The following is a 16763-nucleotide window of genomic DNA, read 5'->3' on the forward strand; positions in this document are numbered from 1 at the left end:
GCACATAAGGGTCACTAAACTATTACTTATTAAACCTGGTACTGGACTACTCCCACTTCCTAAGAGGAAAGAAGGAAGCTGGTATTATCTCTGCATTATAGTTGTACAGTTTTGGCGTCAATTGTAGTTGTCAATTTTGTTAAGAACTTAACACTTATTTTCTACCTGTGTCATGTCAGGGACAACTATTGTAGTTAAAGCTGCGAGATGTCACTTTCTGGATCTCCCAAACAGCAAGTTGAAGGAAACCCATGCTTAGAGGGTAAAGCAGCTAAAAAACCCAACCAACCAGATAGACCCCTGCTCCATTTGGTTGATTTCATTTGGTTGATGAAACTGAGGAAAAAGTACCCAACCATCACAGTTCAGATGGCTTCCAAAGTACACAGATCCTTCAAGAACTACAGCTGGGGGGGGGGGGCTTCAGGCCCACAGCAGTCATGATTCTTCAATTGCAAAGAACTTACAAAGTACACATCATCTAATCAGACTATTTGAAAGAAAAATAAAATACCTGCAGCATAGATTTCGGATGAGGTAGCTCCTCTCCTTGATAGATTTTAATGTAAGCCTAAATGTGAGGGGGGGTGGGAAAAAAAAAAGGTTTATTTTTCTAAACATTTATGTTTAAGGAGAATAAGAAATAAGGGATAATACAAAGATAGAGCTCAGAATATTTCTTATAATAGTGCTAAATATTAAATCATGAAAATTTCTTCTTACAAGTTTGGCATTTTTTCCCCTTCACTTTCCTGTGCCCAGGACTGGGGCCCAGCAGGGCAGCAGAGCACCCTGAGGACACATCACCTCTGTCTCAAGAAGTGACAGGTCTGACAGCAGGTTTCTGCTCCCTCAAATACATGAGGTCTTTGCTAAAGAGGGAATCTTCATCCATAACAAAAGAGTGGAGATGACTATCCCAGCCTTTCTGGCAAGAGGTTTGCCCAAACTTACCCCAGCACTGGGAGAACCAATACTTATATTTCCTCACATGACTTGATCTACTGAAGTGTAGGAGGAAAAAAACCAGATCAAGGCACTTAATGCAGACAGAGCTGAGCAGGCAAAACACTTGCAGAAGCTAAGCAGGCATCCTATCCCTCTGTGCCCCACCCCACTTATCCTCAGGTGTCCTTTCTTTTCCCAGGGTTCCAGAGGGCTGGAAGAGAACACACACTTCATTTCTTCTCCAGCCCACAAGCTGGCCCATGGCACAGCTCCTGGGGACAGGTAAGTGGGGCACAGCAGGCAGCAGCAGCCATTCCAGTGCTTTGGACAAGCTGTGCAAGTTACACCAGCAAGGCCACTCTCAGCCCCTTGAGGGGGTCTATCCACTCTCTCCACACTGCCACTGCCTTCCTCCCTGCTTTGTCTACAAGCCTTGGGCCTGAGGATTTTTTGCTCTAAGGGAGGAGAGAACAAGGTTATCAGGGTCCCAATGTACTCAATGCTCTAGGTTGCAGAGCAACCTACAAAAACATACAGAGTTATACAGGACTCAGTTCCCTTGACACCCTCCTTGCTTCTGTAGCTATTTCCTCCAAGTAAGAGCCCTACAGTTTCCAGCTCAGGCCTCACAATCTCTGCTTCAGATGCACAGTCCCAAGGGAGCAGTCCTCTTTAGTTACATAAGCATAGCATTTCTGCAGCACCCCAAAGGACTGCACCCCGACTGGATACAGGATGGGAATCAGCTTTCCAACAGAGGTTTTACACTTGGTTTTTAGGATGCAGTCCTTTTCCTTTCTAAACTGCTGCTGAACATGCACTCCCTGCACTGGACCTGAGTGGGTCCTACTAGAGAAAAACTGGAGCAAAAAGCAGCATGCAACCATGTAAACAGAGACTGAACCTCTGAGCTCCAGTGCTGATTTTATGCTTGTCAGAACAGCCATCACTTCTGCATCCCACATCATGTCTTCCCTTTAAAAAAGTTACTTCATTTTACAAGTGAAGTTAAATGAGTTCTGGTCTCAGATTCCTTCATTGCACAGTTTGTTTCTCAACATCAGCCTAACTTTTCTACCCCAAAAGTAGCAAAATAAAATTCCTCTCTTTAGGAGACAGTGGCATCATTCTTACCAAGCCAACTGTCTAAGTCATTCCAATACAAAAAAAAAAGAAAAGAAAAAAAAAAAAAAAAAGGGCTATACACACCAGACCAATCCCTGCTGATGGAGAGATTATGTTATCACATTTCTGCTGGTCTCACCACGATACCAAAAAAGCTCAAGACTAACAGCTGTGAGTATCACACACAAATACTTCAGAGCATAGTGGTGCTACACATGCAAGCATTTAGCAAGCACCTTCCTTGCATGTTAAAAATCTAGAGGGGAGTATCTGAAATTTTCATTGCATACCTAGCAGTTTAAGAGCTGGTTTTCTACCTGTAAAAACTACATGAGACCTACTTTAATTAAAAGTAACCAAACCAAAACAAAAAAAAACCAACTGGGATTTCAAAGTAGGAAAAAAAATCTAATAAAGCTTGAGCTATTTCAGCCAATTCACAGAGAGGAAAATAAAAACCAACCCACAAATTTTGCTAACAGTAGCTTGCTAAGAGCTGTACTGCTAGGAAGTAGTGTGCCAGTTCTGGAAAGTCAGAGTAATGAAATGAAAATAAAAGTGAGCTGATCAGCGAGTGTCAGCCTAGATATCTCATCTTCTCTGGGAACAACATGGCCTAAAATTAGAATACTGTCTTTTAAGCTATTAACAGAAATAATTAGTATGAGTTTGCTTACCTTGAAGTATTCTACAAGATCTCTACAGGTCACCTTGGATCCACTAATCTCTTTTTCTACCAAGTTTTCAGGGGCAAGCAGTAACGGCACCAAATTCCGCAGTTCATTCTTAAAATCCTCATCTATATCTAGTAAAATTCAATCAATTCCAGGAGAAAAAAGTGGTTAGTTTTCAATCTTGTATCTCCTAAAGGACCACTGACAGCCCATGATCCTTCTAAATCCACAGCATCACAACTGAACTGCATTTTTAAGGTATTTAAAAGCTTACATACATAATATAGCTTTAGTAAGTTCTACCTACTCTTAATCTACCAATCAACTTCAGAGGGAGAACAAGGTTCCATTGTCCTTTGAGTATTTAAAGTGCATTTCCCCAATTACACCAGTGCACAATGACCCCACAGGTCTGTACCCTCAGCACAGCAGGAGTTGGCATCCCACCACTGCAACTCACTTTTATAGCCTTTGCCATTCTGATGCATTCCCTCTGCTGGGGGACAGGCATCCATTGGAGGAATCCTGACTGCCTCTCATTCAGCTGCAGCAGAACCCTACGGGCTTTATTTCAGCCATTTTAGAGCTGACCTGTGGTTCAGCAAGTTTTTAGAGAAAAGCCTTTCAAGAAAGTAAAGTCTTTTAATCTTGCAAATTCTGCCCTCTGGAGACCTTAGTTATCTTTGGAATCTCTATTTAATGACCTTTAAGCATGTCTCAAGTTATCAGATTGCAATGAACAGCTAGACACAAAGACACCCATTCCCTCTGCCTACTTAATTCCTCTGCCTTTAAACCACTAAGAAGAGCACACAATGCACATTTCTAAATTCTGCAGTTTCACCTTTTAGCCTTGTATTTTCCAGTCAGGCATTTCAGTAGCTAACCATTACAGTGCTTAACTTCCATCATAAAAGAAAACAATCTCAGTGATCTGAATTAAGAAACACAAAATGAAAAGCTTCCTACCATTCAATCGCCCATCAAAATTTGGATTTGTTGCAACTTTAAGACCAGGGTGGGGCAACAGGAAACACCCAAGATTACTGAAACAGGAGTGAATATGCTTCCTTACATTCTGTAGCTCTTCATGTTGGTTTTGCTTTACCTGAAGGAAAAAAAAGGCAGTATGAACTGCTACCAGTTTTGCAGCACTGCAATCAAGATTAACCATCATCTTAAAAGCAATAAGAGCACAGAAGAGTGTTTAAGCTTTTATTCCTGAGCCTAATAATGTCAACTTTGCATATGAGTGGAAACACCACAAATGTATTTTATTAGCACAAGGAGCCAGCTCATGCTGCATCATTGCCTTGACAGCAAGACCAGAATAGGACTACTGGAGATAACTTACCTGCAATCTTTTCTCCAGGAACTTTCTTCCTCCTTCCAAGCCATATGCATGTTCATAAGGGTAACTCCAATCTCTAATTAAGAACATTAATGTCTGCAACAGGAAGAACAGCAGCAGTGAAAAGTTTGCATCATTCCTAAGGTCAAAAACTCTATCACATGTGTGATTATTTTAAGTATTTGGCTGCTCTAAAACTAATATATTATAGATTACAAGTAAGGATACTATGTAAATTTTTTGGTATATTTGGTTGCTCTAAATGAAGTAGCCTTGTAGTTCTGTGGTGCAAGTGTTTGGTTGTTTAAAAAACCAAACAAACAAAAAACCCACCACTAAACAGGACTTTTTCTCAGAACCATCTACCACCAGCAAAGACCAGCTATATCTCAGAGTAATAAATAAGAAGGCAGCACAAAATTTTTCTCCTTAGCACCTGCACATCATCATTTCACATTTTGATTCCTGTTATCCCTTTTAACTCAAGCAGAAAGCTATACTTGCCCAAAATGTGGTCCTCTTCAGCATTTTTCCATTGGATTTTTGCAAAGCCATGTGGCAATAGTGAAAGAAAATTAGTCTTGCCAAGAACTGGTTACCTTCAGCCCAACTAGTTTATCTTCAGAAATTATCCTGAGCTCATTTTCTACACATTCAACTGCTTAAATCCATTTAACACATACTTACCTGAAACGGCTTTTGGTAAATTTCTTCCATAGCTAGTCTTCCATATTCTGTAAACAACTGAGAGAAAGAACAGTGTAAGGGTGTGCCACATAGAAAATACATTTTTCTACTGTAAAACATTCTAGTATGTCACTAAAAAATAAAAGCATTCTATCTTTTATCTTACTATAGGTTGAGAATGACAAACAAACCTCGGTAATGAGTATACCAACCCTCAGTAAGATTCAGGTAGGAGACATGATTCCCACTGGCTTCACAGTGCCATTCCTGAACTGTCAACACACTGCAGCTCTAAGTGGGTGGCTTGTGGGCTATTCTCAGAGAAAAGCTGGCTGCATCTCTCACCAAGCCAGCTTCCAACACTTGCTTCCTAGGCTAAGGAGGTAAGCCTGTCTAACATTTGCCCCTTACTTCCCACAAAAGGTTTATTCCTGGAAATCCCAGGGAACTTGGCTCTAGCCAATATATCAGACATTTAAATACAAGCCAAGTTCAGCAGCTTCTCAGATCTCTGCTTCAGCCCGTGACCTTAACTAATAATTGTTCCCTCCCTCCAGTATAAAGGCAGGTATCAGCTGTCTTCCTCTTATTGCTTTCACCATCTTTAACACCAGCAGCAGCATTCCTCGCTGGCCTGAGCAGACCAAACCACCCACAAGAACAAGAATTATGGACTGTGCTGGCTGTTTCAGCAGAGGCCAACACTGGCAGGGATCAATCCATGCCAGCCTCCTTACAGATCTTGGAGATAGAGATGATGGAAGCACACCAGAATTCTCCAGTACCAGGCAATCATTACTCTGCATTAAACTAACTCCTGGAGCATCTCAGATAAATTATGGCTCAAAGGACAGTTCCTGTGCTGATCACAAGAGCACCTGAGAACTTACAAGACTAATTTAACACAATTTAAATCCCAAGCCCTTGTCATCCTGAGCAAAAGCAGCTGTGAAGTGGCCAAGCACCCACATGAGTCTGGCTTCTTTGACCCAAACTCTTTACCTCATTCACTAAATGCAAAAGGCAGACAGAGACTAACAGTATTTCACAATTACATAAATTCCTGTTAAAACAGAAATTCAGAATTTCCTTCCCTCAGACCATGACTCCTTCTTTAAATGCATTGGTGTCTCCTACCCAAGTGCTTGTATTTATCATCCTTCTCTTCCCTTCCTTCCCTCAAATCTCACCCTCCAGGATAACAGGAACAGATTATTTTATTCAGATGACACTGAGGCTGTTAAAGGACCAAAGTCTCAAGGGAAGCCTGGCTTCCAAATAACTACTTATGGATTTTTTTGGTTTTGGTGCTTGGCTGTGTTTTTTGGGGTGTGGGGGGTGTTGGCCCAGTGATACAGCCCTGTTAATTGAGAACAGCTTCACAAGACTGTTTAGTTAGTGCTCTTCTACTTCCAGCACTGGCAGACAGTCTGTTGCAGCACCAAAGACACACAGAACAGTTTTAAGCTGTGACACGGTCATGGCCTTGGCATTTGGCAATACACAAGCTATTCTCTAAAGCTACAGGTTTTAAGTTAAGGAGATAAGGTTCTTGCACCATTCACATGAAGCCAGAATTCAGTGGTCTTTGACCACAATGTTCCATTAGAGGATAAAAACCCCATGGTGAAGAGAAGACAACATTTTCCTGCTTTTATTTCTAAGCAGAAATAAAACTCCGCAGAAAATTCTCAGCTGAAAAAACAGAGACGGTTTCTGGGCATCAGACTCCTGGCCTGACCCAAGCTCCAACACTTCCTTACAAATTGGTTATGAAATAACATCAATTTTCCTATTTTAGGAAAAATGGGAAACATTGGATTTTCACTATTAAGTATTTCCATAATTTTCTTTTCTCATTTTTTTGGGAATTTCAGAACTTGCAATACAGAGAATAGACTTTAAAAGAATCAGCCAGATTAGAAGCCTGTACTATTTTACCTCTACATCGGCACAGCAGAGGCATCACAGAGTTGATGCAAACAGTTCTTACAGACAGTACCAGTCTTAGTATCAGGTCAAATTCAGTGTTTTACATGAATTAGCAAACAGTTCTCAAGTCAGTTACATGAGTAGTAACTTCTAGAACATTGTCAAGACTTTCAGTTCAGAAGCAGCTTAACATAAATTCACCATATTCCTACCTGCAAATGTTGAAGGTCATCTTCCTGAATATTCTGAGACAAGTTGTATACCTGCAAGAGACAGTCAGAGAATTACAGTGGAACATGAAGCCACTGTCTTACATTCATATAGCCTCTTTCAAACATTGAGTATTTTTGCTCCCTCCAGAAAAAGTACAACAACCCAAACGTGAGCAAGTACAAAGGTGTCACAGAACACATCTCAAACAAAAGTCACCTCCTTATTCAAAAACAATCCACCAGAGCAAACTCCACAGGACAGAAGTAGTGTTCCACATACTCCTGTTCCTTTTATGTTGTAGCATATCTGAAGAAAGTCACTTGTCACCCCTCAAAAACCTGCTCGCTTTTGGCACTTTTAAGGCACAAGCTTAGAAGTAGTTTTAAGTATAGCACAATTGTCAGGAGTTCAACTGACACTTAAACAGAAGCAGCAATTTTAAGTTTGGCTGATCACAGGGTAATGTCACCCCAAACTGTATCTAAAGCCTTAAAAAAAGATTCTGCAACACATCTGTAATGAAGCAGTTGCTACTTTGACATCTTGGGGAGGGAGAGGGGGAAGGGGATTTCCCAGTTCTGTCAGCAATTTAACTCAGCCTGGCCTTGCATAACCTCGATTCCACCAAGCAACTTGGGTAGTTTATGTCATACACCGAAAAGAAGACAAAGTATGGAATTTTAAATCAGAGTTGGAGGAAAATATGCATGTGAACTTTCCAAGTGTGGCTCAAGAGATATTCTTTGCATGTTCAGGATAGAGTTCTGCCCTTATTTGCCAGTATGGATATTCTCACCTGGACAGAGCTCGTCATGGTGCTCAGGGCAAAAACTGTCGCACAGTCTTTGATAGTGGATTGGCTATCAAAGGCACCTTGGGTATCCATGAGTAGTACAGCAACCTGGGGAGTTTGAAAGAACAGCAGCAGTTAACCAGATCATGGACACTTTCCTACTCCAGGCCACTGGGCTAAGTTCTATTTCAAGCAGACCAAGTCTCTGTCCCTATGCCTACTGATTAAACCTCAGCCAGCTCCCTGCACACGTGACTACACACACCCACAGCTGAGTAAGCAGCAGCCAGAGGGCCTTGGCATCAGCCTGAAGTCCCTGGCCTTGCCTAGCTACCTTCTCCCACAGAAATAGCCCTCCTTGGCACAGTGGGAGTGCAGTGCAGAGCAACTGACAGCTCTCCTTCACTGGAATTCTCAGCTGCAGATCTAGCATAGTTCATTAGAGCTAAGAGGAAGATGGTTACTTATATATAAATGCATCTTAAAATAATTATTTTCAGCAGAAAACCAGATAACTGATACTGACTGTCTGCTGGAATGACAAGGAAGGAAGTGATATAAATGAAAAAAAGTTTATCAGTCCAACTCCCATCTTTGGGATCTACTACAATTCCCTTCTCTTTCCCAATGGTAAGCAACAACAAGTGAGTAATTTGTTCCCAAAGCACAAACAGATCCACACAACATAACTGGTTTTTAACCAGAGAAATGTTTGGTTAGCCGTGAAATTTGTTAAAACTTCCTGCACACCACTAAGCCACTATTTTTAAGATCCATGTCCCATGGACTAGGCTTCAGATGTTTCCTTTGCAAATGCAAAGGATATGAAATTTACTAGAACTGATGGTTCAGAACATGAACAGTTCAACATCACCACCAGTGTTGTGGAGCAAATATTTATTAATGACATTAACACTTTGTAGTTAAACTGACTTAAGAGTTAAAAAAGAATCAAGTTAGTGCTTTTTTCCCCACTGTTAGACTTAGTCCTTTTTTATAACACTACCTGTCAAAATTGTATGGAAGGACCAGCTTCCACACACTAAAGTACTTACAGCCATGCACCACATTTCACTAGAACACAGCTACAAGCTAGAACGTATTCTCACCCTTCAAAGAACAGTGTTTGTTACAGAGCTTTTCACCCCAGCATTTGTCTGTAGGTGGTATTTATAGCCATTACAGTTTCACAACATTCCCAGGATAACCCACCCATCAGCCTGGACAGGGAAGACTTTGCCAAAACAAAGTACTCTCAAAATGAGACTATTGTTGAATTTTTCTGCTGGTTTGTAAGAATCAATCTCCATCCCTACACTGACACACAGCTTCCACATACGTTACACAGCTACTCAGTGCAAAGGAAAGCAACCGATGTTCGAAGTGCCACCATGAAACCCATGACATTAAAGGTGTACACAGAGGCAAAAGTCCTTACATACACCTATTTAAGTTTCAGAGTCATAAAAACTGATTAGGCTGAAAGGGACCTCTGAAGATCATCTTGTTCCCATAGTCAGGGACACTTTCCACTAGACCAGGTTGCTCAGATCCCCACTGAACTTGAACAGGAACACCTCCCAGGATGGGGCATCCACAGCCTCTCTGTTTTGTTTAAAAAAAAAAAAAAATCAACTAAAAACCCCACCACCACAAAACCAAACCAAATCAAAAAACCCACACCACCTCCAAGAGAGATCTTGAGTAAATGAAGGGAAGCCAAGCACTCACCTTTGTTCCATTAGGTTTATCAATTACAAACACTTCACTCCAAATCTGAATGCCAGTTGTTTCCCGTTCACATCCACCTCTCCATGTAAACCCGGTCAATGGCTCAGTGTTTCCACCTATCCAGCAAGGAGAAGTCTACAAAACAAACGGAAAAACTTATGTAAAACCAAGGAGGAATGCCCTTTTTTTTTTTAACATGTTATGTCTTAGCAGACTTCCACACTGTTATTACATTTTCCTCAGAGCCAGCTGACAACACTACACAAAATATTAAAACACAATGCTACTCTGCTGTGTTTCAAGATCATCCACAAAGCAACACCACTGCATTTCAGTGGCTGTACAACTTTTCAGTCACTGAAGAGTAAACGTGCACAGTTTTTGAGTCTCAAGCACACAGTGCTATTGAGAACAGCACAGTTTTGTCCAGTTCCACTCAGCACTCAGGCTCTTTTCTCACAGTTGAGAAAACTCAACTCAAACACAACAGCAGATATTTTAACTCAGGAACACCTAAACCTTTGCAAGGCACAAAACTCCTGATCTTAACTTAATCCTTTCCCTTCCCCCCTCACTAACATCTAGCTAAGCATTTAAGTCCCTGCACTAACAGAAGCCAGCACAAGACTCCCAATGCCACCTTGCAGAAGCCACAGAGAATAGGCAAGTACCAGAAGATTTACAATCTATACTTGCCAGTTACAGAGAACAGGTCAGGTTAAGAGTCTGATATATGTCAATCAACCCACCCATAATAAAGTTTTGCTGGGACATTGCCCAATTTGTGAGAAGCTATCGAGTACAGTTGGCAGCTAACATTCCTGGCTGATGGAATTGTAATGAGGTCTTCAAAGACAGGCAACACAGAGCAGCAGCTCACACACAAGAATCCAGCCATTATATGAGCACATCTAACCCAGAAATGTAATTCATGTACTGGGCAAGTAAGGATGATGAGCAGGCACCCCAAGGAAGCTTCACTGTGGTAGGTTTTTCTGTAGCTCCCTCATCAGCTAAACTGTAGTCTGCCTGCCACTTCTTTCATGTAGGATTTCAGTGTATATAAACTTTTCTTTCACAGGCTAGAACACAGCAAGCAGGCAAAAGAGATATTTAATGAATTTGCCTTGAAGTGTCCAGAGTAGATTACCAGCCAGGAAGAGTCCATTGAGAAGGTCAAAGGATTTCTCAGTTCACTAGCTCTAGACTCTACCTTGCTGTCTCCACACTGGCAGTTTTCAGATAACAGCTCAAGACACTTCTTCATGTTTCAGACCACAGCAGGAGTACCCAGGGACTGAACAGAATAAAAATACTTGAATCACTAAGTGAAACTGTTTATTTCTAAATGGGGATGGGGAAAAAAACTTGCACACTTTCCTCATGCCTAGGAGCATGTAGGCAATCCAGAAATTCTGCACCAGCATTCTCCCAAATGCTAACTGTGCACCACTCAATTCTGCTGCTTGGATCAGACAAAGCTGAGATGAGCAGATAAAAATTCAGAAAATGAACACAGGTACACAAGTGAAGAGTTTTACAGGTAAGTTGTGTGGGTTTGGTTGATTGGTTTCTTTTTTCCTTTTGTTTATTTTGATAGGCACATGTACCAGAGACCCTAAGCAAACCCTGAACAGCTTTTCCCTGTAGTTTTTTTATCCCAGAAGATGCTTATGCTTCCACAGACCACTCTACAAATGCAAGCTCCGAGCTTGCTTTGTGCTGTGCTACACTCCAGGACACAGTTTGGCAATGCTGAATCATATTTCATACGTTCATGTCAATGGACTGCAGCTTTTTACTTTTCAAAAGGAATCTGTACTGTTATTCAGTATGTTCCATTTTTCTTTTATACAAGAATACTTTATCCCATTTTGGTCCAGACATTATTCCTATTTGTAGCAAATCAGACCACAACTACACAAACAGTTTGACAAGTCCCTCAATGAGCACTAGATATGACCTCATTTGATTTCACACGTGATTCATATCACAGTAATAATTTAGTATTTTAACAGGCACAACTTCACCTGAAGTTGCTTCATCTTATGGATGTACTTAAGCCTGCCTCTGACTGACCTCCGCATCAGTTTAAAGCACTCCTAGCTTGTTACCTACATCTTTCCTTAGCTAAAGTTCTGTATTTTAAGTCTCCATCCATCAAGTTGGCTTGAAAGATATTCAGGAGATGGGAGGAAGAAAAAAAGGCTCCTACATGAAATCAAGCTAGAAATTGCTCTACAGTTTTATCTCAGTCAACTAAAGGGTAATTTCTGTAGATTTACTTCACACTAAGGAAAAGCCCCATGCAGCTTTATTTGCCTAGTGCATTAATACCCAGTATGCCTTGAAGATTAATTCAGGATAAGAAGGTGACACCCCCATAAAAATATAAACTTTAAATCTACACTTACAGGTATTGCTCCATCCAACTCTAAGGCTTAAGAACACAGGATTCTTGCAGCAGCTTGCTGAGTACACAACTGCTGCTGTTCCATTTCAAAAGAGCAATCATAACACTAACAATCAATGCTTGAAACAAGATGCCCACCTCCCTGAAGTCAGTGATCAACCTCTGCCATGCCAAAATCCTGTGACTTTAGCTGACACCAGTGAGATTTTTATTTTACAATGGCAACTTTTCACATGACCTCCTTCCCTCAGTTTAAAACAAGAAAATGAGATTCTGAAGTTTTTTGGCAAGTTTTTTATTATTTTTTGCATGTTAATGTCCCCATAAAAGGACATCCTAAAATTGTTTGATTGGCACATGAAGTAAATGCAGTTGCTTTAGGATTGTGTGAAAAATTTAGTTCACAGAAAATACAGGCTTGCAATTGAGCCTGACTAAAGATGGAGGCCTCAGACTAAGTACTATGAAACTATACCAAGATCTCTTCTCCTGTACTAAATTTGGATAAGCAGAGGATATCATTTGACTTCACACAGCTTAAGAGCGCTCCAAAGAGGAGGCGTTGCATTTATCCTCCATCACCCCCAGTTCCCATCAATCAGTTTGCAGCAGTTCTGATGCTTGTCAAACTCCTTCCCTAAGCCAATTTACGTCACTGAGCTGGCAGAAAAACAATTCAGCAAAGTACAGTGTCTTCTGATGCATCAGCGACTTGGATCAGCTCATCTAAGGGTCTGCAAGCACTACAGCTTCAGAATGGAAATGCCTGGCCAGAAGCAGCACGTGGACAGAAAGACCTCTCTGCTCTTGGTAAGAAACAGTTGTTAGAGCAGATAGCCAAGCTTGCTTTTATCTTCAGTTCAAGAGAAACAAACACTATTTTGAAGGATATTTATAGAAAACTGAGAAAAGTGACTGCACAATAAAGGAAACAGGCCTGATACACAAGGCTGAAACATTTCAATCTGTTTTGCTTTATGAACATTTGTTTTATTTCACAATCTGAAAATTAAGAGTATTTGCTTAAAGCCCAGCCCTTCTGTTTTCAAAAAGAACTTGTACTACCTCTACCCAGCCCAGCATCTTGCTCAGATCACTGTACTTAGGAGTTTGTATTTTCCTTTGTTTGCAGGGATCAGTGGGGGTTTTGTTGTTTGGTTAATTCTGAACAGACAGGACACTAGAGAGGGCTTACACACACACAGGCCACCCACAGAACATCTGTATCAAATGAAATGTTTTTCCTCCCTAGGTTAAGAGTCTCAAGAAGTTAGGAGTACCAGCTTGCTATTCTGTATTCCTCCTACTCTATCCTCAGGGTCTTTCTTCCAGAGCTCTTGGTAAATGAGGGAGAAGTCATCAAGAGCAGGCCCTACTGGGATTGAGAAAAGGAAGTCTTCATTTGCCAACTATCAGCAACTTGTCTGCAGTACTCCCATATTTCCTGTAACTGCAGGGTTAATTTTGATTTTCCCTCAAGCCAGCTAGCACAAATTAGCTCCAAAGAACAGTGACCAAAAAAGGAATCCGTTCTGGGTTTCTAAGAGCTTCAAAGAGTAACAAAACACTGACCTGTCACTATTCACAATGCAGACTAAAAGAAACACCCCACAACCTGTGACGGGCAGATGGGTATGTTCACAGAAGACCCTACTCCACCTTCTCCATATAAGCCAAGGGTTCAAAGTATAATCGTCACAAGACAATGCTAGCCAAAAGCTACAAACTAAAAGAAGAAATTGCATTTTGGATCAGGCATTAATCAATCTATAACTTTAAAGGATTTTAAGAGTTCCTGGACTGCATTCAGAAATGCATTCCAAACAGCAAACAGGAAACTTTCTCCTTTTTGCCATACATCATATTTAAGCAGATTTAGCCCTCCAACAGCTATCTGGTAAGACTTTTATTTTTGCAACAATGGGCAAGTGAGCACCATAATATGATTTCAGGAGATAAAGTCAAAGCAATGTTCCTCTAAGTCACCACCTGGAAAAGCCCTTGCCCAAAGCTCAACTAGAAGGCCATCATACTCCCTCATTCAAGTTCTTCTTGTGTCCACTTACACTGGGACACCAATAAATTCCCTTGATAACTGCAAGAAAAGGTACATTGAAAAACTGTCACTTAAATACCCTTCTTCACAGCGTAGAGCAGCTGACTTCCCCTCCCCTGATATATAAGAAAATTCTGACCTGCTATATTTATGCTCAAATTAACAAACACAAAGGGAAATGACTAAAATACCAAAGTACTTTTCTCCTGCAGGAAAACTCCAAATTACTCACCCTGTTATACATGTATCTAAGCATGAAGTCCAGCAGAAAAGATTTTCCTTTGCGGAAAGCTCCTGCTACAGACACAACTACTATGTTAAGATCTTTAATATGTTCCTGAAGCAAGATTTTTTCCAATGCTGCTTCATCTAATTCAAAGTTATGGTCATCTTCATGAGCAAGGACAATCTGTATGGGGCGCGGCTTATCCAGCTCCACCTCGTCATCTGAGTCTGGCAGGGCATCTGAGTCTGGCAGGGCATCATCCTCTTCTTCTTCATAAAGCTTACCTGCAAATTGACAGATGAGAACACATTGGTAAGTCAGAGCTTAGGGCGAGAAACACTTTTTTTTTAAAGTAAAGCCTTGAGCTGGGCTTATATTTCCAGCAGCAAGGGTGATGTTCTTGGGAATGCAAAGATACTGACAGTAGTTTCCTGTCCATTTTCATCAGCTTTGTGTCTAGCCTATATTTCAGGTCTTCTCTATGTATTAAGGTATCACAAAAAAAAAGCCCCAGCCCTGATTTTCAGCTTCAAATCCCCTTTTAAAGGCATCTTAAGTGTAACTGCTACTTAAAAAAAAAAAAAATCAAGGGCCTTTTATCTGGAAAAAAATGAGTAGTTTAAAACAAGCTCCAAAGAGGACCAAAAAAGGGCATTTTTATATCGCCACCTTCTTGTACTGTTGTAAGGGGCCCAGGGGAAATGAATGTTTTCTGTCAGTTTTGCTTGCCAACAGGTACAAGCAAGACCACAGATCTAGTATGGAAGCCCAGGATAAAAGACATCCGATGAATAAGCTCCTCTCCAATTCCAACACTGTTTCAAGTCTCAATACAGCACAGACTTTAGAGAACCTATTCCCTGTCTGCAAGAAGATAAAAATCCTTAGCATGTGCATGCCCTAACATTTCTGGGATAAGAAAACAAAAAACCACTGAAGTAGTTTCTGGCTTCATATTCTTCCTACAATGCACTACTAAGCAAGATTTACTAACAGTAAGTATCCACTCTTTAAAAACAGTTAAGAGACTATTTTATACACAATTTAAGATTCAATACCCTTTCAGAATAAAATAGTAACTGAAAAAAACTGTAATTCAGATTAAAGTTACTAATGAATGATAAGGTAACACAGCCCTTCAGATACACACTATAATAGTATCAATACCCTATTTTCCTGACTTCTGGAATTCAGGAGTTAATTGGATTAGAGGCCTAAAAGAAAACCAAACTAACCTATCCAAGATGAAGTCTCCTCTCTTGTTCAGGCACCACAACACTGAAGTTTGTCCCACAGCAGAAATCAACTCTATCATTCCCGATTCCACTTTTCCTGACAAGCATCTGGTAAGCTGCTTTGTGCTTACAGAATTGCCTCCTACTCCATATTTGCATTTTGCTGTGTTCTATTGCAACCCTATGTGCACAAAAGTGATCAAGGCACCTTCCTACCAGTGACTTATCTGGGATTATCACATATGATTTTCAGTACGCTGTCCTTCTAGTCATGCCTGCATTTCCAAGACAAGGCAGCAGCCACCCCCAGTCCTTTGATGTATTGCTTGAAGAGACGTTTCCTGTAGCAGCAGCCCACAGGAAGTGTTCTCCTGCAGGATGCGCCCATGAGGCACCACGGAACACAGTTTCATTCATTCATAGCAGAGAACCTGCCAATGCTCACAGGACCTGCCAAGTCATTCCTGATAGACTTTGCATGCAAGATACCATTGTCAGCAAAAGACTTATGAACAGGGCTCCAAAGCACTCGGTTTTGTGGATGTAATGAGACCCTGAAATTACAATGAATTTGAAAAACTGGTAACATGGTGACCCTGAAGTTTCTCCAGCAACCGTCCCCTTATCCAGCTCTGACAACACTTCATTTAACTGCAAAATGACAGAGGATGTTTCCATTTCCAAGCATCAAATCTTGTGCTGTCCCAAAGGCCAATGGCACTAAATCTTAAAAAAAATTAGTTTGAATATATTAAGCTGGCATGGTACTTGGTTTGAACAGGAAGTACACTTGAGCGCTTAAATCCTAAGCGGCTAGAACTAAACTCCAGCATTATCCAAGTGGGTGTGCAAAACACTCCCCAGCATCACCCTAACTCAAAGTGATTAACCAAGCAGGCTAAAAAATTGATTATACTAGCAGGCCTGACAACTGGAAAGAGTAACTTTTAGAAGAAAATCTGTCAACAGGACACCAAACTATACAAACTACATTGACACAATACTGCTCACCAATTCAGAGGAAAGTCTCTCACCTTCGGCCTAAAGCTTTTGTATTCCCAGATACTATACAAGCCCTCTTTTTTGAAACAGTTTCTAAACAGGCTTTGCCCCATATAGGAAGGATCCTTCGTAGGTCAGAAAATTTGGGAGGATAACCCAGGTACGAAGGGATGAAGATTCTGACAGTCAGAAAAAAGCCTGCAGCATCACAGCCTAGAAACATAAAGGGAATGATTCTATTGATAAAAGCATTAAAGTCAGATAGTCCCAAGAAGAGGCACCTGTGTTTTAGCAAACACATTCACACAATGTTTCAAAGCCACTGTTTCAAGGTATGTCCCTAGTAACAAGTGTAACGTGGTTACTTCGAACAGCCT

General features: G+C 40.9%; 1 protein-coding gene across 2 annotated transcripts in view; it reads right to left on the reverse strand.

Moving 5' to 3' along the window:
• The window catches only part of ATL2 (atlastin GTPase 2), a 37752-nt gene that overhangs the window by 6442 nt on the left and 14547 nt on the right, over positions 1-16763 (reverse strand). For both annotated transcript variants that reach the window (XM_082303073.1, XM_082303074.1), the window contains exons 2-10: positions 14156-14433; positions 9455-9589; positions 7727-7831; positions 6930-6980; positions 4786-4842; positions 4102-4194; positions 3717-3855; positions 2751-2878; positions 515-571 (exon numbers count right to left, since the gene is read on the reverse strand). In XM_082303073.1, the coding sequence (XP_082159199.1) occupies positions 515-571; positions 2751-2878; positions 3717-3855; positions 4102-4194; positions 4786-4842; positions 6930-6980; positions 7727-7831; positions 9455-9589; positions 14156-14433 (1043 nt within the window). The remainder of the gene's footprint in view (positions 1-514; positions 572-2750; positions 2879-3716; positions 3856-4101; positions 4195-4785; positions 4843-6929; positions 6981-7726; positions 7832-9454; positions 9590-14155; positions 14434-16763) is intronic.

This window comes from Coloeus monedula, assembly GCF_965178545.1.
Source record: "Coloeus monedula genome assembly, chromosome: 2".
Lineage (NCBI taxonomy): Eukaryota > Metazoa > Chordata > Aves > Passeriformes > Corvidae > Coloeus > Coloeus monedula.